The following is a 27,104-nucleotide window of genomic DNA, read 5'->3' on the forward strand; positions in this document are numbered from 1 at the left end:
TTGCCTCAGTCTGCTTCTGGACAGCCGAGAACTACTAGGCAAAGCTCTTGACTGCATCGCCGAAGAGGCCGGTCTGGGACACAGTGGCATTGAGAAATCGGACCACTAATGTGGACATCTCCTTCAGTGCCTGAGCCTGGTACACCTGGAATAACGCCATGGCGTGTAAGGCAGAAGCAGCTTCCCCACAAGCCACATAGTCACCGCCGGTTGGACTCGATGCCCGGGAAGGCAGTACTGGGTCTCTAAGCTAGGTGACGGAGGATTTAGGACACTACTGCAAATTACCCTTCGCTGCACCACCAGGGTGGTGAGGGAGGAGGATCAGATCGGCCGGTTATCTGGCAGTAAAATGTGCCCTCCAGGACTTGGTGAGCTCATCATGCACTTCCGGAAGAAAGGCACTGGCAACCCACTCTACACAGGAACGACCACCACTGAAGCGCATCTCGCCAACACAAATAGCTTCTGAGAGCGTGCTGAACTCATAGTTCAAAGCAGACACAGTTGAGCAGAACGATACTAATGCTCGGCTCCGAAGCGAAAAGCTGGTATGCATTGCACCTGCTGCCTTCTTATGCTCACACTGTGATCAGTGGCAGCTGGATGCAATAATTGCATGCCAATGTGCATTGGCTTGTTTATTATACACTCTAAGTAGATTGGTCTATCGAAGTGATATCCTATTTTGTGTCGGTCAACGACGTGGCGTCGAGAGTGACCAACTGAAGGGGAACTGTTTTACATTTTAGTACATATTTAAAAAGTAAAAAAAAAAAAATCCTGTGATGGAAATGCTGAATTTTCAGCATCATCACTCCAGTCTTTAGTGGCACATGATCCTTCAGAGATCAATCATTTTAACATCTTCGATTTGGTGATCATGACGCATTTCTTACTATTATCAATGTTAAAAATAATTTTTAGTCACTTTTGATCCAATTTGTGCATCCTTGCTGAATAAAAGTATTAATTTCTTCTTTCAAAAAAGAAAAAAAATGGTAGTCTTTATATTATTCTTTTTAAAGGGAACTCAACTTGAATGCCAATTCTGTGTCCTGTCATGTCTTGGTGAAATTGCTTTTACTCTGACATGACATCACATGCATCACCCAACACTAACCATTCCTTCAACTAACAGACTTTCATGTGTCAGCTGTAGAGAATATGAGCCAGGTAGAATAAATAGCCATTGTCTTACATCTTCTCCCCTGCTAACACAACCTTTTTCCTGACCTATTCAGAGTCTCAGAGATCATTCGCTGTTATAGGCATGTCACTTCAACTAAAGTTGGCAAATGTGCATAATTCTCTTTTTCTCTGGAGAACCTGATAATGTGACAGGCAATCTGAAGCCACTTAAATCGTTGTCTGTGCTATGGATGTGCAAGCGAGAGGATGTGTCTCACCTACGCTGATGACAGTTTCTTGTAAAACTGTAGTGTTACCAAGAGAAGTGAGACTGAGCGTTTAAGCCCTGACACTTCTTTCTCTCTGTTGCTTGTGTAGTACAGAGCAGACGTGACAGCTAAGTTTCAAAGTCCCATGAATATAAACGACTCCTGTGAGCTGTCATGCTATTATAATGATACTGTTTTGCAGTAAATAAAAAGAATTGAAAACCTTAAATTCATGACAGATGCTACACTGTGAGATCATTACCTGTACCTCTAGTTTTGAATGCTGAACTAGTATGACACAATGCTCTGTTTCATGAAGTGATGTCCTTTTGATTTAGGGGAAAAAAATAAAAACTATAAAAGCTAATGCATTTATAATGTATTCATGATTCCTTGCTTAATTTAATTTAATATGTTTAGTCTTTTTATTGAATTAGTTGCAATGCACTGAAACAAAAAATAAAAAAATAAAAATGATGGTAAAACTATTTTCACCCTTAAACTGCTAGAAAACTTTAGATATAGTTCCAAATAAATAGCAAGTATCTCACTGAATTGAGCGTGACATTTTGAAATGCTGAAATAGTATTTTTGTCTGTTTAATTTACAACTTCGAAAACTTTTTACAATGCATGTCATAATGGTTCCTATTCATTGTTTAACATTACATTTATTAATTAGTTAATTTAAAAAGCATGATTTGATTTCAATTGATAACTGATTACTTTATTTTATAATAGTCCATAATCCTAATTTATTATAGGCATATAATGAATAATAAATAATCATGATCTCATTTTTATTTCTAAATTTATAATAATAATAATAATAATAATAATAATAATAATAATAATAATAATAATAATAATAATAATAATAATAATGGTAAATCACTCATCACCAGGATTGTGTACAGTCAGGTCAACAATGAATTAATGTGACCTGCTTTACTGACAATGTACTGTATACTGGATGTTAGAAGAAGCCTAATTGATTTGAAATTTGTTGGTCACTGAAAAGTTTCCATATTCTCATTTGTATGATTTCATAGTTTTTGATGACTTTACCAATTTTGTAAAATTATGAAAAAAGTATCATAAAGAATAATTTGGGGTGTCTGATAGTGGCAAGCATTATCTTACTTTGGCAGAGATACTTTCCTTTCCTCTCTTCATTTAGCTGATATTCTTTTCTCATTGCCATATGTCTGTAGATGTATTGAAGATTATAAGAGAGGAGCAGATGGTCGCTCATGTCAGCCATTGTCAGAGGCCTGCATTGAGGGAGTGGACTGTGCAGACATAACTGACATCCCAGCCAACCAGACTGTGTTTGGGGACCTCTTCTATGGCTACAATAATCACACCAAAGAGATTACATCAGGACAGATCCTTAAGGCTTCCTTCAGGTGATGATTTACAATGAACTTGATTTTATCAGTGCCTTTTTTTGTTTCTTTTTCTTTTTTAATAGCAATATTGTTCTGATAATGTGTTCTGATAATGAATTTCATCTTTATCTTTCTCTTGGATTTATACAAAATCAAATACTCATATGTGCAGTTCAGAAATATGAATTATACATCAGTGGAGCCTGCTGTTGCAGTGACATTAACAGGTTTAAGGGGTGTTGTTTAGTTTGTTTGGAAAGTGGAGTTGACTGTTAAGCATAACACATATACTCCGCTGGCTTTATTTATTTTATTTTGGAGCTTTTGCCAATCATATTGACAGGACAATGGCGAGGTGACAGGATATGATAAGGAAAACAGAGAAAGATAGGATCAGGAAATTACAAGTCATAGCATGTGCTCTACCCGCCCTGGCACATCTCTGACTGAAAGTGGCATATGTCTTTTTTTATATTGGTGGGAGTACTAATATGATAAAACTCTAATGCTCACAAAATATCCTTTTAATCGATAATCATTATAAACTATGTAGATGTAACATTTATGTATGCCTTTAACAGTATGACATATAAATATCTTTAGGTGTCATATGATGTGATTTAATTTTTTGTTACAAGAGTGTTCAAAGCTCTTGGTGAACAAAGAAGATATGTTAAGTCGCAAACAAACTATTTTATTCTCGCTGTTGCCACTGCCGCCATGTCATGGAGTCACTGTTTGTTGTGAAAGAGAAACTACTTTGTTTGGCCTTCCAAAAGAGGACACAACTAGAAACAAACAAAGTTAATTGAATTCTTTCCACCAAGTATTTTTTTTTTTTTTTTTAGAATGAAACTCTTTATGTAGAATTATTTATTTATTCAGCCAAGCAACTTAGTGCATAAATATATATTTGATGGAAACCATCTATTTTATAGAATAATTTAACTCCACATAGGCCAGCAAACAATTTATAGGTATAGTTCAATCAAAAATGAGAATTCTCTCACCATCTACTCACCCTCATGTAATTTTAAACCTGTGTGCACTTCTTTCTTTTGTGGAACCCCCCGAATTAAATAAATGAAAAAATAAAATGAAATGAAAATAATAAAATTAAATACATAAAAGGAAGAATGCTGAAAACGTCTTAAGGTTATGCATGTAATGCTATGGGAAATGCTACGGTAATGCCTCCAGTGTGACCACGCTCTGAATCATGTGTGTAATCAGTCCAATGGATGGACGAGACATCATGAGAAGGGTGACATAGTGACCAGTAAGCTTAAAAGCATGTGCGGTGGATACAATGGTAGCTTCTTGGAAATTAAGTAAGTGCTCGCAGGGATGCCGGAAGTATGACACGGAGTCTTGTTGCCTCTGGGTTACATGCATAACCTAGACACGTTCGCCTTCAGGTACTCGAGCTGCATTGAGACACTATGGGAAAGAGTTTGCCCACGCTGCCAGTCTTTCAAATCCCTGCATAGTGTGGAAGGGCACAGCTAGGGCGAAAGAACAGAGGAGCCCAGAGTGGCTTGCATAGAAAGGCCATAGAACCTGACGAACAGTAGGGGTGTGGACCAACCTGGAGCATTGAAGATGTCCTGGAGTTCGACAGGCATTACAAACAGGTTTACAAGACAGGGGTAACAAACTCAGACCTCCCTTGTGGTTAATGTAAGGCACAACTGCTGTGTTGTCTGGTCTGGTAGAAAGTGTTTTAATGCTAGAAACATGCACCGCATCTCCAAGCAGTTGATGTGCCACATGAAATGGCAACCAATCCACAGACAGACAGGAGGTGACAGACCCCAAATGGTGAGGGATGTCACTGTTGCGTACAACAAGGAGCTTCCAGCACCAGGCCCTGAGACAAGAACCAAGGTTTTCTCCACATGTTTAAGGCATATAGGCATCGCTGTGCAGCTTTTAGCATGTACAGCAGGTTTCCCCTTATGGAGAACCTCTTGTTCTTGAGCCACAACTGTAGGAATCTCATTTACAGCAGGCCAAAAGGTATCATGTTGAACGCAGCTGTGATCAGACCCAGCACCTTTTGAAACTACTTGAAAGTGAGTGACTGACCTTCTCTTACTCTCACACCTACAGTGAGGATTGACTCGATTTGAGCAGGAAACAGTTGTGCCTGAATCTTGGTCCAATTCCACACCATGCCAAGATAAGTGGTTCTCCATACTGGAGAAAGCACACTTTTCTTGCCGTTTAGTCTTAACTCCACTTTTTTCATGTGAGCAAGAATGTCATCTCAATGCCGAACTGCCATCTGCTCTGATTGAGTTAATATCAACCAATCTTTAATGTAGTTGAGTATGCAAATGCCCTGGAGTCACAGAGTAGTGGGAGTGGGAATGACCTGTTGAAACAAGGAGAACCAATCTGGATTCTGTAGCCTCTCTCTACAGTGTGCAGGAATGATTCACTTTTGGCATGACTTATAGTGAGGGACAGACAACATTAAATAAGACTCACAAATGGATAGAGACTGACACACACACACAGAGCACTTGTGGAATGACAGAAAGCTGCCGCTGTTTCCATCACACATGCTTTTAAGCTTCTTGGTCGCTATGTCTCCCTGCACGTGGCGTCTCGCCCATCTTTTGGACTTATTACACAGGTGATTCGTGTGGTTACACTTGGAGAGGGTTCGACCACAGGTGTCTTTCCACCACCACTAGTGCTGCCATAGACCTGATGATGGCGCAGGAAGTCTCTTTGGTGGCACAGAGAGACAGAACAGCAGTTTGTCAAAGCTCTGTGATATCCTCAGACTTAATTTCTTCGCCCTCATCCATCTCTTTCGGCAGATCGGCTTGGTAAGCCTGCTATACCTCCGTGGTGTACAAGCAAGATCAAGCCTGACCATTGCCCACCAGTTCTGAGGTAGTTCTCATGCAGCATGGAAAGGCAATGTCTGAGCTTTCAGGGACGATGCTTCACCGGAGGACAGATAGCTCGCAAGAGTCTGTCCCCTTAGTGTCCCCTTAGCATTTAGACGCAGCTTGAGTTCCTTAAGCGGAACCCCATTTACTTTTCTTATATGCCTCCTGCCCAGCCCCAAACCGCCAAAATATTATGAATATTTTTAGCTTTACAGTGCCTTTTAAATATTTAGTTTTTTTCTACTACTGATGGCAAAAATATTATGTCTGTTATTTGTCTGAAATTGTCTTTGTTTTGTAGGTCTTAGATTGCAGTTACACTATTTAATCATCAAGTCTGATTTAATAAAAGCACAAATCCTGTGAAATACAGCACAGCAGAATCTCTATCTTGTTACATACAAAGACCCTTGAAAGTCCCTCTAATTAAAAGAGCACTGTGGTCAGCTCAACCTAAAGGTCACCATGCAAAGTCATTGATGGCCCTTAAATTAAACACTGACAGTTACAGGCACAGTTTCCTGCAGCAGTTTATCCATTTACTCCACATGGTTTTATTGGTGCAGTATGGGAGGAGGGAGGCCTGAGTGATGGAGAAATAGTGGGAAGAGAGTTAATATTATCAAGAAGCCAAATCTCAAAAGCTCTGATCTCATTTGGAGGCACCCAGAGAGACGTTGGATTCAGACAGACTTTGAAAAGCACAACTGGTCCTCATGGATCAGGACTTATTCTCTGTGCTGTTCTCTTCACCTTTTAAGAGGCCCAGGCCTAACACACACTCTAATTATGTGGAATGGCGAGGAGCAAATTAAAAGTGACCATAAGCAAGTTGGGTTTAATCAGGCTTAATTGGGCCAGCTGAATCTATTGGATCTTTAGTTGAACAAAAGGGGGATACGGCAAGTTCATTAATCCTTCATAGAGTACAGCAGGGTTTTGACTATTAATTTCAGACCTGAGGAAATAGTCGAAATTCTGGTGCTCAGGATGAGCAGTGGCAGGAAATTAAATGTTTTTGATCGTCTAGGTTGAGGAATGGGAATCATTAAAGCGAACACCATGGATAAACAAAACACTTTTATGATTAATTGAGACAAATGCTTGCCTTTTGATTATGCAAGGTGAGGTTGTCTGATCTAATGCAAGGTTTAAAATGTTTTTATGTTTGATTAATGAGATTTGTGGTTGTTAAATGTTTTTTTTTTTTTTTCACTATGAGAAACTGAAGGGGGAATTCACTAAGAATAGATAGTACTTGCTAATATTACCATTTTTTTGTCTGCACTGTTTTTGCTGTTTTAGGGTCTGATTCTATAAAGAAAATATGCAAATCTGTTAATGGTGCACAATATCCACAGAATATTTGCTGAACACCTCAACACAATTTGCACACAAGTTGGTTGTGAATGTTTAGATAGGGAGGTTTAAGCAGACTTCTACAATCTGTCATGATTTCCTGACTCAACACTTAAAGAACAGTATGCTTGACTACTATTTGTACATTACCATTTAAATTTGGATTGAATAAATGTTCATTTATTTATTTATTTGAGTGATTAATAAATGTATTCAGCTAGTTGGTCGAAAGTGACAGTATTTATAACTTATTTCTACTTTTACTGTATTTTTGATACAGTACTACTAATAAATGCAGCCTTTGTGAGCACAAATGACCTCTTTCAAAAATATTAGAAAAAATATTACAGACACCAAACTTGAACGGAGGCAAGTTACAATGCTCTTTTTTATCATTCGATTGTTTTTTTAAAGAAAGTTTGTTAACATCTGAGCTGCATGTGCATTAGTAACACAACACATATTGTCTCAGGGAAATATAATTTTCTGTATATAGTTTATAATAAACCCAATTCGCATAGAAAGAAAGATATTTTTCCTGAAAAAAGTTTTACAGTGACTAAATATTGCAGTTTAATTTTAACACATGTAATGCCATGTTTTATGTATTTTGAGTGCAAAGTAAATTCTTCTCAAAGAGAATGTAAGATTGAATAACATTGCAGATTATTTACAATTAACATTGCATGCAATGTGCACTCAACAAATTAAGGAGGAATTAAACATATACTTACAGAGGTAACTCTGATTCATCTCTTTCCAAAATGATGCAACAGGGAAAAGAATGAGCAACTGCCAGATAAAATCCACCCAGAGAGGTTGAAGTTGTTTATTATTCTGTTTTAAACTTACACAAGGCCGTGTGTTTCCTTTGGCGTTTCACCAAAAGTTACTACCCACAAGTCTGGGTTGTCACACAGCAGCTGCTTTTATGATCTGACTCGTATCTGAAAGGCATGGTTACATTTTCATGCTGTTTAATCCTGAATGTGATGTGCAATGCATTTCCTGCGACAACCTGCCCAAAAGACAATGCAGAATGTATTAGCTCTCGTTTGATTCTTTTAAGGTCAGTGGTGTTCTCAGACAGCCGCACGTCGTACCCTTGGAATTATAAGGTTCTATCTGCATTCCGAGTAGTTTTGAGGTATTGAGCTTCAAAGTTTTTGCATTCGACTTTGTAGATAGAACCTTATTGTTTTATAAATAAAAATCCCATAATGTATACAACATAAACAAAATCTATCATATAATGTAAATAAATTGTCATAGAATAACAATATGGGAATTACCAAATTTTGACAAAAATGTCAGATACAACCTTATAATTCCAAGGGGACAACATGACATTTTGAAAGCCCTGTATTGCAGCGAGAGTGTGCTGTTGGATGTTTCCTTGCCCTGTAAAGTATATTTTATGAAGAAATGTAGAAGACAGTCATGAAACAAGGAATGTGGAGTACAGATTTATTGAGGTTGCTTTTAAAAGCCAAGATAATCTGGACATGGAAGTGTTTGAAGTAAACTATTTGAGGACATATTGAAAATTAATTTTTAACCCTAAGCAGTCTTCTAGCTTACTTTGTTTCTTTTCCTCCCCAATGTTTCACTTTTTAAATTCGATAGCACATTAGTGCTATTTATGTGCCAATTTTGTAATTGCCACACAGATATATCTGTTTATTTTCTCTGTCTCTATCTAATAATAATATAAATTTGATACATTTGTGAACATTCTTTTAGTATTCTGAACTAAGTGTCATTTTAAAAGTACAAAAATGTAACGTTTGGGTTATACTTTATTTTAAAGTGTCGCTGTTACACTGTAATTATACATTTAAGTACTGAGTAATAGTAATTAATGTACTATATGGATAGGGATGACTTAGGGTTACTTGCATGTAAATGTATTGTTATCATAATAGTTACTGTAGTACATGTAACGTGTAACAAGAACAACTTAAAATAAAGTGTTAAGATAGTTTGTCAAGAAATTTAAAGTAGATCTAAAAGTTTGAAATGTAGGTTTTACAAGCTGTGCTTATATTTGCTGTGGGAGGTAGGTGGATGAATGGATGGATTGATTGTTTTGGATAGTTGCTCCTCCATTTCTAGGGTGTTTGTAGTCAGTTACTTTGGATAGTTATAGAGAATGTCAGAATGACTACATAGAAAACGAAAGGGGGGCATACAAATTCTGACAACCCAACCTATAATGCATATTTCTGAAGTTTGCACACACACACACACACACATACATAGGGGTTTACACAAGCTGTTCTTCAAATACAGTACACTGAGTGGGCATTAACCACTGGAGGTTGTGCTCAAGGCCGTGCTGCAGTAGTTTTCCAGAAACTTTCTGTGGCACTGCTGCCAAAATATCTAGCTTGTTGAGAAGCGGTCTTGTTGAGTAGCAATCAATGTCTTTGTACCACTGCATTTGTAGAGCAGAGTGCAAAGAAATTAAGCAAGTAAATTATGCAAACATTTTGTTGACATCTTAATTAGATACTATAGAGAGGCTTTTAGAGAGCATTCCAAATATCCATTCCTATTTCATCCTCCATATCTTGTGTGCATTGCCAGGCAGGATTTCATTTTGATTTCTGTCTTATCATCGTGAGACTTTCCACCTAAAAACATGTGCCCTTTCCTAATTACTTTCCTTCTCCTCTGGGTTCCAGCCTCAACCAGTTTCACTTCCATTCCTTCCCAGTGTGCTTTGAGCTGGTTTTAATGATTTTTTTCACTGCCCTTTGTTCTCATTAAGACTTTGCAGAATAATGATTAGGACTACCTCACTTAAAATCTCCCAATTGGCTGCTTCCATCCACAGCAAGAAACTCAAAGTGCTACCTTTCTCCCAGCACTAAATTAAAACATCACACGCGGGCTGAGAACAGTCTGCTTATTTTTAAAAGCCTGAAGTCTGACATATTTTCATAAGGATATTTTTAATGCTCTTCTAACTTTCCTTTATAATTATAATTTTTTCATATAAATGAAATGTTGATTGCATGTTTTCATTATGCTGTGATATTAGCAAAACTGTAATGTAAAAAAAAAATGTCTGTACATATTATGTATATGAAAAACAATACTTTTAATTATTATGAATTGTAATTATATAATAATAATTAATGTAATAAATTGTTTCTGTTTGTTCAAGCATCCAAACCAGTCAACAGAGCATCATCAACTTGGTTAGTGGAGTATTTGAGGAAACTTCTATGACCTCAGTTCTGTGTAGTGGCATAGAAATTACACACTTCTTCTTTAAACAAGCTACAAATACGTGCTCAGAGTTAAGCTATTCTAGATTAATTCATTCGGGCCCTCAAATTATGATTAATTATGCATGAAATCATCTCTTAATGATATTAATTGGCAACTGGATATCTCATTATCTTGCCTGAAATTAAATATCAACTTCACACAACTTATTTCTTTCTGAAAGAAAACTAAACATGCTGAAAATTTTAGTTTTCATTTTCTAGCAATTTTAGCTTTAGCTTTTAGCTTTCTGAGCATGCCATTTTGTATTTGTCTTGAAAAAAAAATGTATTCTATCAGTATTAAACTCTATTATTATAGTCTGCTGTCAACTGTTGCTGGACACCTAGTTCACCTAGTTTTACACTCAAAATTGTCCATAATAAATTATTTATATTTTTCCTGTATTCTCATTCAAAAAAAAAAAAAAAAAAAAGAAAAAGTGAAGTGACATTCAGCCAAGTATGGTGACCCATACTCAGAATTTGTGCTCTGCATTTAACCCATCCGAAATGCACACACACAGAGCAGTGAACACACACACACACACACACTGTGAGCACACACCCGGAGCAGTGGGCAGCCATTTATGCTGCGGCACCCGGGGAGCAGTTGGGGGTTCGATGCCTTGCTCAAGGGCACCTAAGTCGTGGTATTGAAGGTGGAGAGAGAGCTGTTCATGCATTACCCCCACCCACAATTCCGTCCAGCCCGAGACTAGAACTCACAACCCTTCGATTGGGAGTCCGACTCTCTAACCATTAGGCCACGACAGATAATCAACAGATAATCCCACCTGTGATGCCCAGAGTATCCCATAAAACTTGTATGTTCTGTCTATAATTACAGTGCTACTACAGTAGATATTATTGCCAAAATCTTTATAGAATTCCACAGGAAAAGTAGCAAGCATTTAAAATAGTGCTGTGAAATTAATCATGATTAACTGCATCCAAAAAATGTATACATATTATATGTGTGTACGGTGTATATTTATTACGTGTATATAAATACACACACATGCATTTATATATTTTGAAAATATATAAGTGGATACATTTATATATGTATATTCTTATATTTTATATTATACATAAATATATTTTATATTTAAACATAGCGTAATTTTCTTAAATCCATGTGTTTGTATTTAGATATTCATAATAAATATACACAGTATGCACACATATATTATTTAATCAAAAACTTTTATTTTGGATGTGATTAATCACTATTAATAATTTTTGCAAATGCTTCTAGTGCTGCATTTTACTATCTTACTGTTGTGATGTATTGTTGTTTGTCATGTGTGTTTTTATATAACTGGGCTGCCTATCTTGGCCAGGACACTCTTGTAAAAGAAATTCTTAATCTCCGTGAGGTTCTCTCCTGGTTAAATAAAGGCTAAAAAAAAGAAAAAAAAAAAGAAAAGGTAAAGTAAAGGATTACTGCTAACTTTTAAGGTAATTATATATAAATATATATATATTTATTTATTACTGCATTACATACAGTAAATACTGTTCTAAAATCAATATTGAATCTGAAATCTGAATTTACTGTCTAAACATAAAATTCATTAAAAGTTTTTAACCCTCTGCATGCCAGCTTGTTCAATTTCAGTTTTTCCTGATTCACAGACAAACCTTAAACGTTTAGATACAGATAAGACTAAAATCAATCGAATCTAAAAAGGGCCTACTTTTATTTGTGTACACTGACAATAACAACAAATTCCACAAACTCCGCAAATATTTGACACAAAGACATGAGAAATATGTTTATAGCAAATTCAAATCTAAAATGAATATTATCTGATTATGTAATCCGTATAAAACTAAATCGATGCACAATCTCTCCCGTATCTGAGCTCATTATATGCAGTCACCTACGTACAAACACCAATCTAGATACATAAAAAATTGATTAAAAAAAATAATTATGAATTTCATCATTTTTGAAAGAAGCCCTGCACGATCTGATATGGCTTCATTCAGCAGAAAAGATCATTTATGATATTCTAACCTACATTAATTAATGTGTTATTTTTACATAAACCTGTATGGATTTTACTATTTGGCCTTTTCTTGCCAAACTGAAATGTATTGTTTAACTTTTCTCAAGCTTTTTTGTTATTCAGATGTGTTGTTTTTCAGAGTATATCTATTTGTGTGTGTGTGTGTGTGTGTGTGTGCGTGTGTGTGTGTGTGTATATATATATATATATATATATATATATTAGGGGTGGCACAGTTAAACTTTTTCACGGTTTTAGAGTCACGGTTTTCGCTTTTAGGTACAGAAATTGAATAAAGTAATCAAATGTAAAACAGCATTGCATATTGAACTATATAAATTATCTTATATTTGCGCGAGTTCTGAGGCGTGGCTTTGTGCGCTTCGGATGACAGTGCATGCACAAATCTTCTCACTGCGCGTGAGCTCGCGTCTTCTGGCTCTTAAATGTTTAAATTGATAAAGCTTAAATGAGTTTAGTTTACATATTAACGTATGCTGTTCAGTTCTCATCTGTGCGCTCATGCTTTCAGCACCCGGATGATGACAGAATAAATGACTGCTCATATTCCAGCATAAGTCGTTCACATTGATCAAGAGTGAATGGTTTGTCCAGGTTTAATATTTTTTTTATTTTATTTTTTTCTCTCATCGCTATTGTTGTAATGTCTGGGAATCCAGAATGCACATCCATCAATAGAAACATATATTAAGATTTTTTTTTTCAGCGAACCGTGCCACCCCTATATATATATATATATATATATATATATATATATATATATATATATATATATATATATATATATATATATATATATATATATATATATATATATATATATATATATATATATATATATATATATATATATATATATATATATATATATAATGTTTAAGTATTACAGTTGTTTTAAAGCTAAAAGGCTAAACCATTATATGTTTGACTCAAATTGAAAGAATAAAGAGCTTAATTTCTATTAAGGTTTTTAGGGATTTTAGGATGTAGCCTAATTAGAGATTTGAATAATTAAGTTACTTATTTAATAACTAAGTTACTTTTAGAGTAATTAGTAATTTAAATACAATATTGATGATGTAATTAGTAATAGTAATTAATTACTTTTTGAAAGTAGTGTTAATTTCATCACCTGTTTTTTATTTAGTCTTAGTCTTGTGCCAATTGTCCTTGTTAGTTTTAGTCATATTTAGTCATTCACATATCTTTTTTTTGTTAGTTAAGTTGTAGTCGACTAAAAGTCTAATAATTTTAGTCTAGTTTAAGTCAAAAGAAAACTCGAGGTATCTTACTCAAGCTTTAGTAGACCAGTGGTTTTCAGTGGTATTGCAGGTGGGCCGCCAATTATTTTCTGTTCATTTCCAGTCCATTCTAGGGCTGTGCGATTAAAAGAAAACGTCCTAAAATCATGATTTGAGCGTGCGCATATGCCTAACTCCTGGTTCACACACTGTCTGTGCTGCGCCTTTTTTCTGAGCCAATGTTGACGGATCAGAACGTTCTCACTGCGGTAAAAGGCTAGAAATAAAAACGTGCGAAAATAATTCATGTCTAACACATGAGCATAGAGTGAATTTGTTAGTGAACAGGATGCAGTTTAAGTGAGAGGAGACACGTTTTAAGTGTGCACACTCTCTCCTCGCAAAGCAGCGTGTATCTGAGCAAGCACGACTGGTTTTGTGACAGAGCAATGGAAATCTGCTGCGAACAGAGAGATTCGCACTCTTGCATTATTTTAATGTGCTTTCGCGTTATATTTATGCGCTCTCACTGCTGACCGCATACACATTCTGTATACACACTGCAAACACCTGAGGCACCACTACAATTAATGAGCTCTATGAACAATGCATGGCAAAAAAGAAAAAAAAAATCCCTGTATACAGGATTTTCTTTTTTTTTTTTTTTTTGCCACAAGTCTATACATTTTTTTACATCTTCACTATAGTGATAATTTTGACTTATGTCTGTTCTAGAGATGTTACAACTTTTTGATAAAGCTCTGATTGGTTTTCTTTTGGAAATATGTTTCAAATTAATCCTGAATGCATTTATGACTGTAAAAGCACAATTGCAAAATTGATAAAAAAAATTGCGATAGTTTTTTTTTTTTTTTTTTTGTCCATATCGCACAACCCTAGTTTATTCAATAAATATAGTTTAAAATCTAGCTTCTGAGTACTAAGTTATTAACCCAACAATAGCGGGGTCAGTTAATTTTTTTGAAGTGGGCCGCGCAAACATATGTGTTTGGTTGTGTGGGCCGCGAGTTGAAAAAGGTTGGGAACCACTGTAGTAGACTGAAAGTCTAACTTTAGTCTAGTTTTAGTCAAAGCAACTGTAGCCTTTTTTTTTAAAATAACACACTATTACTGAGATTATTACTCATAACTCAACTCAACATTTCAGTAAAAAAAAATATCTCAAACATTGGTTAAATGTCATAATTAGCTGATGAAATACACTTGTTGAATGATTTTTGTTGAATGAAAATGTTAAACGTGTCTGGTTTTTAAATTTCTGATTTAGGAGCAACATTCACAAATGATTAACCTGATCACATTTTTTTATTTTATTGATACTGCTTTTAATCTTAATGCAAAGACCGGTCATCGGGACATAAGCTGTCATGTACAATAACAGAGCCTGCGCAGCAACAGGAAATATAATTTAACACAAAAAGCCTGCCTAGATGGTGGACTTGTGCTCAGGATTTATTTTTTTTATTTCTTTGAGCGGCGTATGGACGAATTCTTTCTATGCACACACTATTTTATTCTTGATAACAGACCGCTGCTAACTATAACACACAAATATAGAGCCTCTTCCTTCGACCTAGCATGTCGTCATCGCTTGTCACTCGTGTTCGCTTTGGGTGTTGTGTGTTCATCAGTTTCGTGTTGCAGCCACAGGCTGGCAGCACCAGGAGTATGAGACCTGTAACTTGAGCAACAGCAAGAAGCCGCTAACTGGTTCTGAATATTTTAAAGGTGTAACAGCTGATGAAAATGAGATGATTGTAGACGAAAATGAAGAGAGATTTTATCTTAGGTTCCCTTTCAATACTTAACTCGTGCTACGTCGAAAACGCTTATGGGAAAAACAAATTTTTTCTCCTGAACTGAAGCCTTATTCAATCACGCAGTGAAACTGCATGGCCATTGGTTCGTGAAGCTCGCCAAAGCCCGCCAAAATGGGCAGGGAATCTGGCTATATATTGGCCGCTTCACCACAGGAATTGAGATTTCTTCTCCTTCAGCGACAACGTCACATCGATTCGCTGATCTCCGCTGAACTGCTCGCCGTTGACACGCCTCGCACTGAAACACGACTGCCGGGTCCCCACTGCAGATACATCGCTTCCCTGCGGCCATCCGCCGAGAAAGAGATTTAAAGAGCAAATTTCTCTAAAAGAGTCTTTTCTATGGCGTTGTTTCAAATGCCGTCTCATCATTGCAGCTGATGACGGGCACAGCGAGTGTGTCGCGTGCTTGGGGAAACCCCACGCTGACGCAGCACTCGTGGGGAATTACTGTTCTCATTGCGAGAACATGAATATCGCCTCTCTGCGCTCGCAGATCGCTTTCTTTTCAGAGAGCGATCTCGCTCCTCGCGCCCTCCCGTTTTCTTCCTCCCGCAAGCCGGCAAGGAAGAAAAGGCAGGGCAGAGGATTAAAGCAACAGGATGAAAGTGAGCTCACGCCAACTCAGCCCCCGTGTGCCTCATTTTCTCCGCCCAGAGGGGATTCCCCAGTCCTCTATTTTCAGCTAGACCAATGTCCCTCTGCCCGAAACTCGGGATGGACGCCAAACTTATCCGCGTTCTCTCCAGGGCATGAGCTGGGTCTGGAATGGTCTCCTATAGAGGAACCAGCCCGTAGCCGTCTGGATGAAAGTTTTCTACTCATTGGCAGGGCAAGCAGCCGCGGCGCTCCACTCCATGGCAGTGGTACAATTCTTCCAGGCCAAACTTCTCGCCGCCACTGATGAGTCTGGCCCGGATGTCGCCACGCTCTGGGAGCTGAGAAGTGCAACAGACTTAGACTTACCTCGACACCGTTCTCGCTCGGCCACCAGATGGTTTCAGTTCTCTAAATGCATGGGACCCCGGCCCAAGGTAGTGCTGGACCCTGCACCGCCGCCATCATCCTGATCTACAGGAAAGAAAGAGGAGGGGGCTAAGTCTCGCTGCGGCCTGACCACCCCCTAAACTGCCCCGTGTGTTTTGCCGTCCATCTCCAGGTGTCGACAAAGTTGTTTTTGCTGCAAACAATGGGCCCTTTTTTGAAACAAATTGAAACAAATCGTCATCGTTGAAACAAATCCTCTCACAAATACGCTCAGAGTATTGGTTATTTTCGCTGGATCTGAAAGACGCTTACTTTCACATCTAGATAGCCCCCGTCACAGGCCGTTCTTGAGATTTGCCTTCGAGGGTGTGGCTTACCAATACAAGGTCCTCCCCTTTGGGCTGTCTCTGGCGCCTCACATGTTTACAAAGTGGAGGAGGGGGGAGGCATTGGGTTACAGAACTTTGCTCCTCAGAAATAATCTGGAATGCCTGGGGCTCAGGGTGAATTTCGCCAAGAGTTTGCTGTCCCCCAGCCAACGGATATCGTTTCTGGGAACAGTGTTAGACTCAGTTACAATGAGGGCAACATCGGCCTCTTTCAAAATAGGTGCTTTTCGACCTCTAAAAACATTCCAGAAGTTGCTGAGTCTTATGGCAGCAGCATCGCCGGTGCTGGAGCTCGAGTGCTGCAGCTCTTCATATGCTTTGGAAACCGCGCCAGAGGGTTACCGGTCTCAAAGCAAAGGCTTTCAAGGTGGATTGTGGATGCAATCCAGCTAGCCTACTCTTCTTGGCCTGCAAAGCCCAACTGGAGTAAGAGCCCATTCGACGAGAGCAGTTTCTTCGTCCTGGGCATGGTCTAGTGGTGCGACTATCGCAGAAATTTGTGCGGCGACTGGTTGGAACTCCGCGTCCACATTTGCTAGATTTTGTAATGTATATGTCCCGGCACTTCATGCTAGGGTACTTTCTGTGTAAAGGTCACCTTTTTGTTCCTCATCTGCATGGTCTTGGCCATTCTTTGCCCAAGACTCAAACTCTGCTCGAATGCACCCGGTCCCTTTGGTACTGAGGCGATACGCACACGGGATGATCAGGCTAGGTCAGACGTAACCTCATTGAGCTTATTCTGCTCCTAGATGCTATTGTCATATATTGGTATCACAGATCACGTATGATTGATTTGGTCGTCCCCACTTCTTAGCATGGCGTGATTGAACTGGGTTCCCATAAGCGTCTTCGATGCAGTAAGAGTGAAGTATTGAAGAGGAATGTACTCGGTTACTAAAGTAACCTCCGTTCCCTGAAATACGGGAACGAGTACTGCGTTCCTTGCCATGCTAAAAGGCTGCACGACTCAGTCGTCGCTTCAGTCGAAGTTACCTGATTTCCTGTGGCGAAGGGGCCGATATATAGCCAGATTCCCCGCCCATTTTGAAGGGGTTTGGCGGGCTTCTCTGCCAATGGCTGTGCAGTTTCACCACGTTATTGAATAAGGCTTCATTTCAGGAGAAAAAAAATGAGTTTTTCCCATAAGTGACTTCCACGCAGTACTCGTTCCCGTATTTCAGGGAACTGAGGTTACGTTAGTAATGTTTTTATTTTATACAAAACATTTCCGTCTCGTCTTTTGTCATCAACAAAAATGCATGTTAATTTAGTCTTAGTCAGTGTTTTTGAACAATGTTGCAGTTTTGTCATCGTCTCGTCTTGTTGACGAACATATTTCGTCTCGTCTGACGAAATTAACACTGTTTGAAAGTAACTCAACCAACACTGCATACACATTAGTTTATTGAAGTTGATTTCATAAGCTCCTGTAATATTAAGAGAAAGTTGTGGTTAGATATAAAATGTTTTGAATTAAGTTGCGTCTACATTTATTTTTAATATTTCTTTATTACTGGTATTATTGCTCTGCACCAAAAATCACAGATATTTTAATTCTCAGGGGTTATTGCTGCAATTGTTGCCCCATAATAATTTCAGAAACGTAAGAACCATTTGCATCATTTTCATTAAAATTACTGGCCCCTAAATTTATTGCACATTTCTATTTAGCTGCACTGGCTCCATGGGGAACTGAACCTTTTATCAGATGTGACTTTGACAAGCAATAACGCAGAGCTATTAATATTTCAATATGCGAGTATCTATTGAAGCGTGAGCTTCAAGTTTGACAAGAGAAACAACTTTTTACATTTTTATTAGATGTGGGGAGGAAATCCCCCGGTGTTCAGAGAAATTTCTGCAGACTGTGCTCCAGCTTACCTTCCAGCACACCCGAGAGGGCATATTTGGGAACAGTTTTGCGGTTTATGTCAGATTTTATTTGCCCTAGAAAACCTTCAATCTAATATACATCAGTAGAATTTGATTTGTAATGTTTTAGGTTACAAATAATAAATTATTACTATTATTTAGCCAAGTAAGTGGCTGTTTTCTTTATAAATAGCTCAACATTTTGAGTCATCCAGGAAGTGGGGGTATTTAGCACTGTACACCTCCACATATATGACTGTGTGTCGAATATAAATGACAGCCTGTTCCACTTCATCCACTTTTCATTCTGATATTAAGATGAAGTGCATATTGCAAGCCTCTGGCCTTTTTTTCGTTTAAGCCCAATTATTTGTACAGTGCTCTGTGTATTCAGAGATAATATAATTCTTTCATCCAGGTCCATTTTATAAAATGGATATGACAGTAATGTTTGATGAGATATTTTGATTGCATAATATTTCCTGGTACAATTTCCTGAATGCCCGGTCATTTACTAGATGCTCTTGCAGGCATCATTTTTTAATTTTGTTGCATTCTGTGTATTTCCCTGGTATGCTATAGTTAATAGTTAATAATTGTAATAGTTTCTTCTGTATTCTCCTTTCCTGCATTTATTTATACTTTTCTTTGACATACATATTTTATATTGCATTTTTCGGTTTCCACACATGCATATACTCCCAGAATACTTTAACTTTGATCTAACTTAAGATACACAGAGATATTTTGAGTCAGAGTTTCTAGTTTGTGCATCTATGTCTGCGTTTACACTTGTCATTAACATGCAACCTGTATCTGGATGTTGTCCACATACACATTGAAAAGACAAGTATACAGTAAATGCACTTCTGATCAGAACGTATCCGATCCGCATGTCCTTGTCCAGGGGTAGTCGGGAATGCAGTGTGATCGGATCTCGGAGTAAATGCACAATCCAGCCATCGTGTGTGCATTCGCAGGTCGACATCACGCAAACCCCCCCAAACCCCCCCCACCCCCCACCCCCCCTTTGCAAACTGTCAGATAAAAAAAGGAAGGAGAACACCTGATTGGAACACTATTAGAACACTATTGGGACTCCAACACTTATCTTTGATTTGCAAAATGTCCCGCGACTGAAAATGCTTTTCAAAAGAAAACTCACAACTTCAGGATGACTTTGCTCCAGACCATTCTCTGCAGACTTATTTAAAATATTGCACGGGAAAGACAGATCCAATCGATTATCCAGATAGAAAAGTCAGTTGATGTTACCAAGTGTAAACGCAGCCTTTGAGTTTTTGCTGTTGTATCGGTTTATCCATCAGTCCAATACGTACTTGTTCACATTCATTTGAAACTAGTTTAACCCATCTTCTCCATTTTTATCTCTTTTTTCTTGTTTAAACTCAAACTGTATTTTCTTACTCTTTCCTCTAGTCTATAGTACTTCAGATCTAATTTTGATAAAAAGTTATTTCATTGCACACTGCGTTTTTCAGTTTGCTTTTTCTTGTTTGCTTTGAGCTGCTCTGCCTTCTTTCCTATCCACTTACACTTAACCCCTCCATCCCTGTTTATATTGATTCAGTCAGACCTAGAAGCCCCTTCTACATTTGTCAACCCACTTTAAAGTTCTGGACATTTTTTTTTTTTTTAATTATTAATCATATTATTCATATGCAAATAGTGACTGACCACAGTTCAAATCTGCCTCAAGTTTCCAATAAGGCAGCATCTATTTATTATTTTAATAAATAGAAACCTATATACTTTCAGTGAAAGTGAAAAATAGGTAAGAAAAAATATTTATAAATAGTATCCAACAATATGTACCCAAACTGCATTTAACTATTTATTTATAATTAGTGCAAAGAAAATACTGATATTTTCACTCAGTGTAAATAGGATATAAATCTATTTGCACTTAGTGCTCTTACATATTTTGTATGTATTTTATATATGTTATTTTAATGACCTGCTAATTGCAAAAAGGTGGTGCTTCATGGCAGTTTGATCAATAAATGATGAAGAGAAGAAAGAATAATAAAATATTATGAAATATGGATAAAGTGCCCTACATCAAAATAGCCTGTAAGCACTAACATTATGAGCTTTTAACAAACAGTGAAGAAAGGCACAATCGTATATTTTTCTATAGGTTTTGCTACAGTGATTTGGCAGAAATGTAGTATTTGTATGATTGACGGATGAATGAACATGGGACTGAGTTTTGAGTAGATTATCTCCTTTATTTTCTGCTGTCTAGACTGAAGAACTTTGCCCGTGGCATCGAGCAGCAGCTCCCAGATGGCATGGTGGTTGCGTCTGTGCCGACTGAAGCCCAGTGTCATGAGGAGCTGTCTGACCCAGTGCCTGATCCAGAGTACCTGACTGGTAAGAACCTATAAATTCCTGTTCGATCACTCAACATTTCAGTTTGTGCTGTTGTTAGAAGCTACCAATACAGATTTGTATTACCATTCTGAGGTTTAAAAACAGTTCAGATGGATGAATTGTGTAATCTGTTACCTTATTCATTAGAGAAGCAGTGTTATTTGATGGTGTTGGCACTAGCAGTGTTACATAAGCTGAGCGACAATATCTAATGATAAATATTATAGCTGCTTCACTGAGGCCACCTCAAGAAATAACAGGCTAAAAGGCTTTATCTTGTCAGTCAGTGACTCATGCATAGAAGAGCTTGGTGTTGTATTCTGTTGGCTCAGAGTGCTGAGTCACACTGTGAATATTTCAAAAGAAGTCCGAAAAGAATGAAAACTTTGTGAAAAGATTAACAAGAATGAAAGAAAGAGGGCACCTTTGAATAGCACGAATATGAATATTTTATATGTGTATGAAAATTTGATAAAATATTTATACTTATGTACAAGCATACCATAAATATGAGTAATACTGGACAAAATGCATTGTTTTATCCACTCATACTATGTTATTCAAAAGTATTTCTTTTTAATCTCCCCATTTTGTTGGTTTTCATTATATGTATATTGTTTTGAACAGTTGGTATAAAATTTCCCGCACTATCAAGAGGTATATAAACAAATAGCAGTTTTAAGCTTTGAAAACATTCTATTAGTTTCCGAGATTATAAATGTTTGTCTTGATTAAATAAGCCTCTTAATCTTGCTCTTGACCTTATTTAAGTAATTCCTCTTCTTTGCTGCTAAATCCATAATAGTAACTCTCTTCACATGGATTTCTTGCTAAGCATGATCACAACAAGTACTTTCAGCATTTCTAATGCTTAAACTGCTTTTATAAAACGAATAGTCCTGGCTTCATTGCACTGCACATATAGCTATTTGTCATAAAACCACACAGCCTCTGGTACATTATTGCTTAGTTAATTGTTTTTTAAGAAGTGAAAACTATTTAAAGTCAATCCAGGTCAAGGCATTCCACATCCATCTTCAGTATTTGTATTTGTGTGCATACAGTATATTATAAATGTTCTTAAAACTTGCAACAACTCGACTGGTTCACATTATCTCCTGACAGTTCAAGTAGATGATGAAGTGGCAAAAAACGGAGAGGGTATTAACAAACTCATTTTTCAGGAGCTTCTGGCTTTTGCTGCATCTGTCAGGACTCATTAGCTGACCAATCTGACTCCCCTCTGGAGTTTACTGTGCTACATGTATTCTGCATGGCAGCCCCTTACCTCAAATACTGTGGGGGGTCAACTTTATGCTCCCGTTAATGAGAAAGAAAAGGGGGGAGTGGGGAAATCCTGTACTGTCAAATGAGGCTTCAGAATGCTGCATCTTTCATCATACTGTTCCCCTCTGGCTTTGGCCACCCATATCATACTGCCAAAGAATGAAGGATTATCATCCTTAAGGTCTGATGAAAAATAAATAGCAGGAAAGGTCAAAAAGAATAGAAATCTTATGTGCTTATTTATGTGTTCTGTGTCCGGCAGCATTTTGCAGCTACAGCATGTTATGTGCTGTAATACATATATATTTGTGTTTCTTTTTATATGATATATTTTCATGTGTATCTTGTCATAAGTCCTTGAATAGATCTGAAGCATTCTTCACTTTATGGAAGGCTGAAAAGTCCAGACTGAAGTTGTTCCTGGAATGTAATTTTTGTTCTTATTACATACAATAACAATAAAAGTACATAATATGCTGATTTAAAAAAGCAATTGTCATTGATCAGCATTTGATGAGCTTATAGATTAAGATACTTTAAAGACAGTAAAAAATAATTAATAATAATAATAATAATAATATTAACAAGGTAATTTAGAGAGGTGCATGATTCACACAAAAATAATGAGTGTTACTACATTACACATGTTTTTCATACTCATGTAAATTGGTTCTGTTTTAAATATCTTATTGTTTTACTGAGGTAGGTATGTTATAATTTTATTTTAGCAGTGTAAGCAGCATGACTAAATGCAAAATGTGTTATTTTTTTATTTTATATTTTAATCTTATTATTATATATATATATTTTTAGATCATAGTAAATGAACACTTTGATTTCCCAGCCCAAGTTATTGAACAGCTAGTTTTACCTTGTGGTAAATTTAAAGAAGGAAAAGCTGGCATTTATCTGATTTTACAGCAATTTTATTATGGCTAACTTGATTCCCCAACCACCATTCAACTCCAATTTGTAATCCAGTCTAAAGGTCGTAAGTATATGAATGGACCAGTGTGGGTCTGTAATACTGCTTGAGCTTCCGGGGAGTGCAGGTGCATTCTCTCAATGAAACAATGGTTGACAGAGTTGGTCTTCAGACATAATGGTCTTGGCATCAGGTGAGACTTATGAGAGGTCATATTGGATACTTACAGGAAGATTAAAATGGGTAATCTAGAAGAGTCATCCTCTATCAGTCAAGCTTGAGGCCTCTTCTGTGAAGACAGAAGTTATTTATCTATTGCAGTGTGACATGCTGCGGGCCTGGGAGGGAGGTGTACGAGGCAGGTGGTTTGGTGCGGAGCTCTCCAACTCTTCAGACTCATCACCCCAGCACCTGATGCTCTCCAAGCCCTTCTACTGCAAGAACTGCAAATTATGCATAATACACGACTCATTAGTCATATTAGACACATGTACTCCATTCAGACTTTTAATTACATCCACAGAAAGCTCTTCGGAGTGCACATCTTCTGTCCTCTCACCAGCAGAACCCTTTCATTCAAGTCAAGTAAAGCTCTTTTTGTGTTACACAAGATTATTTCTGAGGCTGTTACAGTCAATTTAAATGTGTAACAAGAGGGAATTAAATAGAAATATAAAATAATGTTCCCCTTTCTTCTGAAAACACAAACGGAGATATTTTGAAGAATGTTGGAAGAAAGTCATGCATGTTTGAAATCATATTTAGAGCAAACAAGGGGTGAATAATCCCATTCAGTTGAACTGTACTAATGATATGATAACAGGTGTCTTAATTAAACATTTTAAAATTAATGTTTCTGATTGGCTGATGCACTGCACCAAATATTTGGGGTTAGTAACATTTGTTATTTCATATATTTATTTATACATTTATAAAGTTGGACCCACTTTATATTAAGTGGCCTTAACTACTATGTACTTACATTTTAATTAATAATTTAGTACAATGTACTTATTGTGTACATACATGTTTTTACATTCTACTTATATTAAAAAAAGACATGTAATTACATCTGTATTTGATTTATGTAATTACATTTATAATTACACTGTTGACCCATACTTTACACCTTAACCCACCCTTAAACTTACTCATACCTCGAACCCTCTCCCTAACCTTACCCCATCCCACCTCAATAGCAGCAAAAGTGTTTTACAATACAATATGAACACAATAAGTACATTGTACTTATTTTTATTTTTTTGTAAGTACATAGTAGTTAAGGCCACCTAATATGAAATGGTACCATAAAGTTTATAAAGTTGCAAAATATTTGTATTTCAAATAAATGCTTTTTTTATTTTATTGTATTTGTCACAGTTTCCACCAAAGCACAAACACAACTGATTTCTGAAGGATCATGTGAAACTGAAGCCTGTTGCTCCTAAAATTTAGGTTTGCCATAACAGTAATAAATTACATTTTAAGATATTTTAAACCGAAAACAGTTATTTAACATTTGAATAATATTCTACTGTTTTTTTTTTTTTTTTTTTACTGTATTTTTAATTTTTTTTTTTAAATGTCAGCCATGGTGAACATAAGAGACTTCTAAAAACCATACCAAAAAATGTTATCTATATATTATTTTGTGTGATATGTGGGAAATAGCAGGACTCCATATATCCTTGTTTTGTTTGTTTTGATTTGATTTTCCCTTTAAGTCACAGTCAAGTTTTAAATGAAGCATTTCTGTCTTGTTGCTCATTGTAACATCGTTGCAAAATTATTTGCAAAATCATTTAAGAAGTGGGGTAAAAAAAAAAATGTACTCCTGTTTTAAGATAAGCTTTTGTTTCTCGCCCATGCCCTTAATACATCATTGCTATATTTTTCCCTTGACTATCTCGAGGCATCAGTTCTGAAACTCACCTGAGGTTAAATTAGTTACTTGCTCAGGTAATTGGGTATGGTATGGGCAAGTGGCACAGTCCCGAGCAGTCATTGAAGTTGTCAGGCCTCTACCACCCTCCCTTGCTGATTTGGGCATGTTGGTGCGACGGTCATTGTATTTGTCACTATGTCAGCACTCCTGGAGCCGTTCCTCCCTACCCTCTCAGGGCAACACATTCATCTTTCTATTCATCTCTGGGTTGGAAGTCATTCATCATAGGACCAGAGGACTCCATCAATTATTCCAAAGGGAAAGGAAGAAGGCCGAGAAGCTTTGAAAGGCAAATACATCTTGATTTAATTGGAATGTAGGTAGCAAGCATACTGGCACTAAGCAGATTTCCTGCTGGACGAAAGAAAGGAGGGAAATCATCTCTGCCTCTTGATGCAAACGGTGACTCACATTCATGGCCACAGATGGAGATTCTTTGAGGGTGGGGTGTCCGGGTTAAGCAACACTTGTCTTTGTGACATATAATTCGCCTGGGGTTTCCTTCAAAAGCACACGCACGCCAGCACAGTTTCATGGCAGTTGGAATGAAAACGCTAAAAGAAATTACTTCAAAACACACATTATGTGATGCAAAAACACCACAGGTGCTACAGCCTGCTGGGCAGGTACTGGGTGGTGAGCAGGCGATGAATAGATGCCATTGATCATCAAACACAAAGGAGACTGCAAAGAGAGTTGAGTGAAATGGCTGACACATGGATTTCTTACCGCTTCTTAGAATTAGCTGTGCTTGGGCAATCTCCCGAATTCAGCTCTTGAAGATGGCACAGAAGTGACAAGGTCCAGATTTAATCGGATGGATCCAATCAAGTTAGGCCTTTGTGGACACTCTGCAGTGGGAGTTCCTGTAATCCCAAAGAATGGCCTGGCAGGATCGATGAGCTGGAGATGTCCTGTTTCATGTTTGGATCTTCTTTCATCACCGCTCATGTGTGCAGATACCACCTTGCAGTTTCAGTCCGTGAGGTTTCCTAGTCACTACAAGGGAAAAAGTGGAACTGATGAGTATCTGCCGTGCTTTTAGTGCTCAGCAGTGTGTTATTTCTGCTTGAGTTCTGTCATGGACAATTTTGCCAACTAGCAGAAGGTGTTGTGAGTTATTAGCTGACCTTGCTGTGACTTTTAAAACTTTTCCTGCATCTTCTCTGATGTATTAATTTGTGTGCTTGTTATTTTTAATCTTTTATCTCTCATCTCTAGTATATCTGTAGTATGTTGCAAAGTTGTGCACAATTCAGAGCCAGAACTGTGATTTAATAGGCATAAACAGTTTAGTTCTGTTCATGCCTAATCAACTAATGACTAATCGTGAGAAGTGATTACTCAGCAGAAGAAACGGATGGCAGCATGTGTGTTTTGCTTATATTTCATGAATGAATATTTCAATATCTACATATTTCTACTTTGTATTTTTGATTGCACTTACTGGTAATTCTAATAATTGTCATCGGCTAAACAGGAGCCTATGTTATTTGCATTGCTATCTTCCTGCACTTAAGTGTGAACTGTAGCTTCAGTTTGAGCAATTGCCCTGCTTTAGGCTATTGGCTGTGCTGTTCAGAAGGTGGCCACAGCTGTTTTCACTGTAGTCTCATAGACTGTGTATTTATTTGATGTCTGTGCACTGATGCGGATGTGTCCAGCCCTCGTATTCAGCCTCCTGGTGTGTAGACTGACTTCACCGAGCAATGAAACGGGCAACACACTTTAGTATTATTTTTATCTTCCCTTTACACACTCTCCTTTTCTGTCCTCTCTTTTCCACTTCTCATCATGTGTTTTCAAAACATTCTGGTTGTCTCTCAACAATGCTCTAACATTAAATCT

General features: G+C 37.3%; 1 protein-coding gene across 3 annotated transcripts in view; it reads left to right on the forward strand.

Annotated features, from left to right (window-relative positions):
* Positions 1-27,104, forward strand: part of LOC127951225 (astrotactin-1-like) — a 263,118-nt gene that overhangs the window by 148,851 nt on the left and 87,163 nt on the right. For all 3 annotated transcript variants that reach the window (XM_052549027.1, XM_052549026.1, XM_052549028.1), the window contains 2 exons: positions 2,614-2,808; positions 20,972-21,099. In XM_052549027.1, coding sequence (XP_052404987.1) covers positions 2,614-2,808; positions 20,972-21,099 — 323 coding nt within the window. The remainder of the gene's footprint in view (positions 1-2,613; positions 2,809-20,971; positions 21,100-27,104) is intronic.

The sequence above is a fragment of the Carassius gibelio genome, chromosome B2 (genome assembly GCF_023724105.1).
Source record: "Carassius gibelio isolate Cgi1373 ecotype wild population from Czech Republic chromosome B2, carGib1.2-hapl.c, whole genome shotgun sequence".
Lineage (NCBI taxonomy): Eukaryota > Metazoa > Chordata > Actinopteri > Cypriniformes > Cyprinidae > Carassius > Carassius gibelio.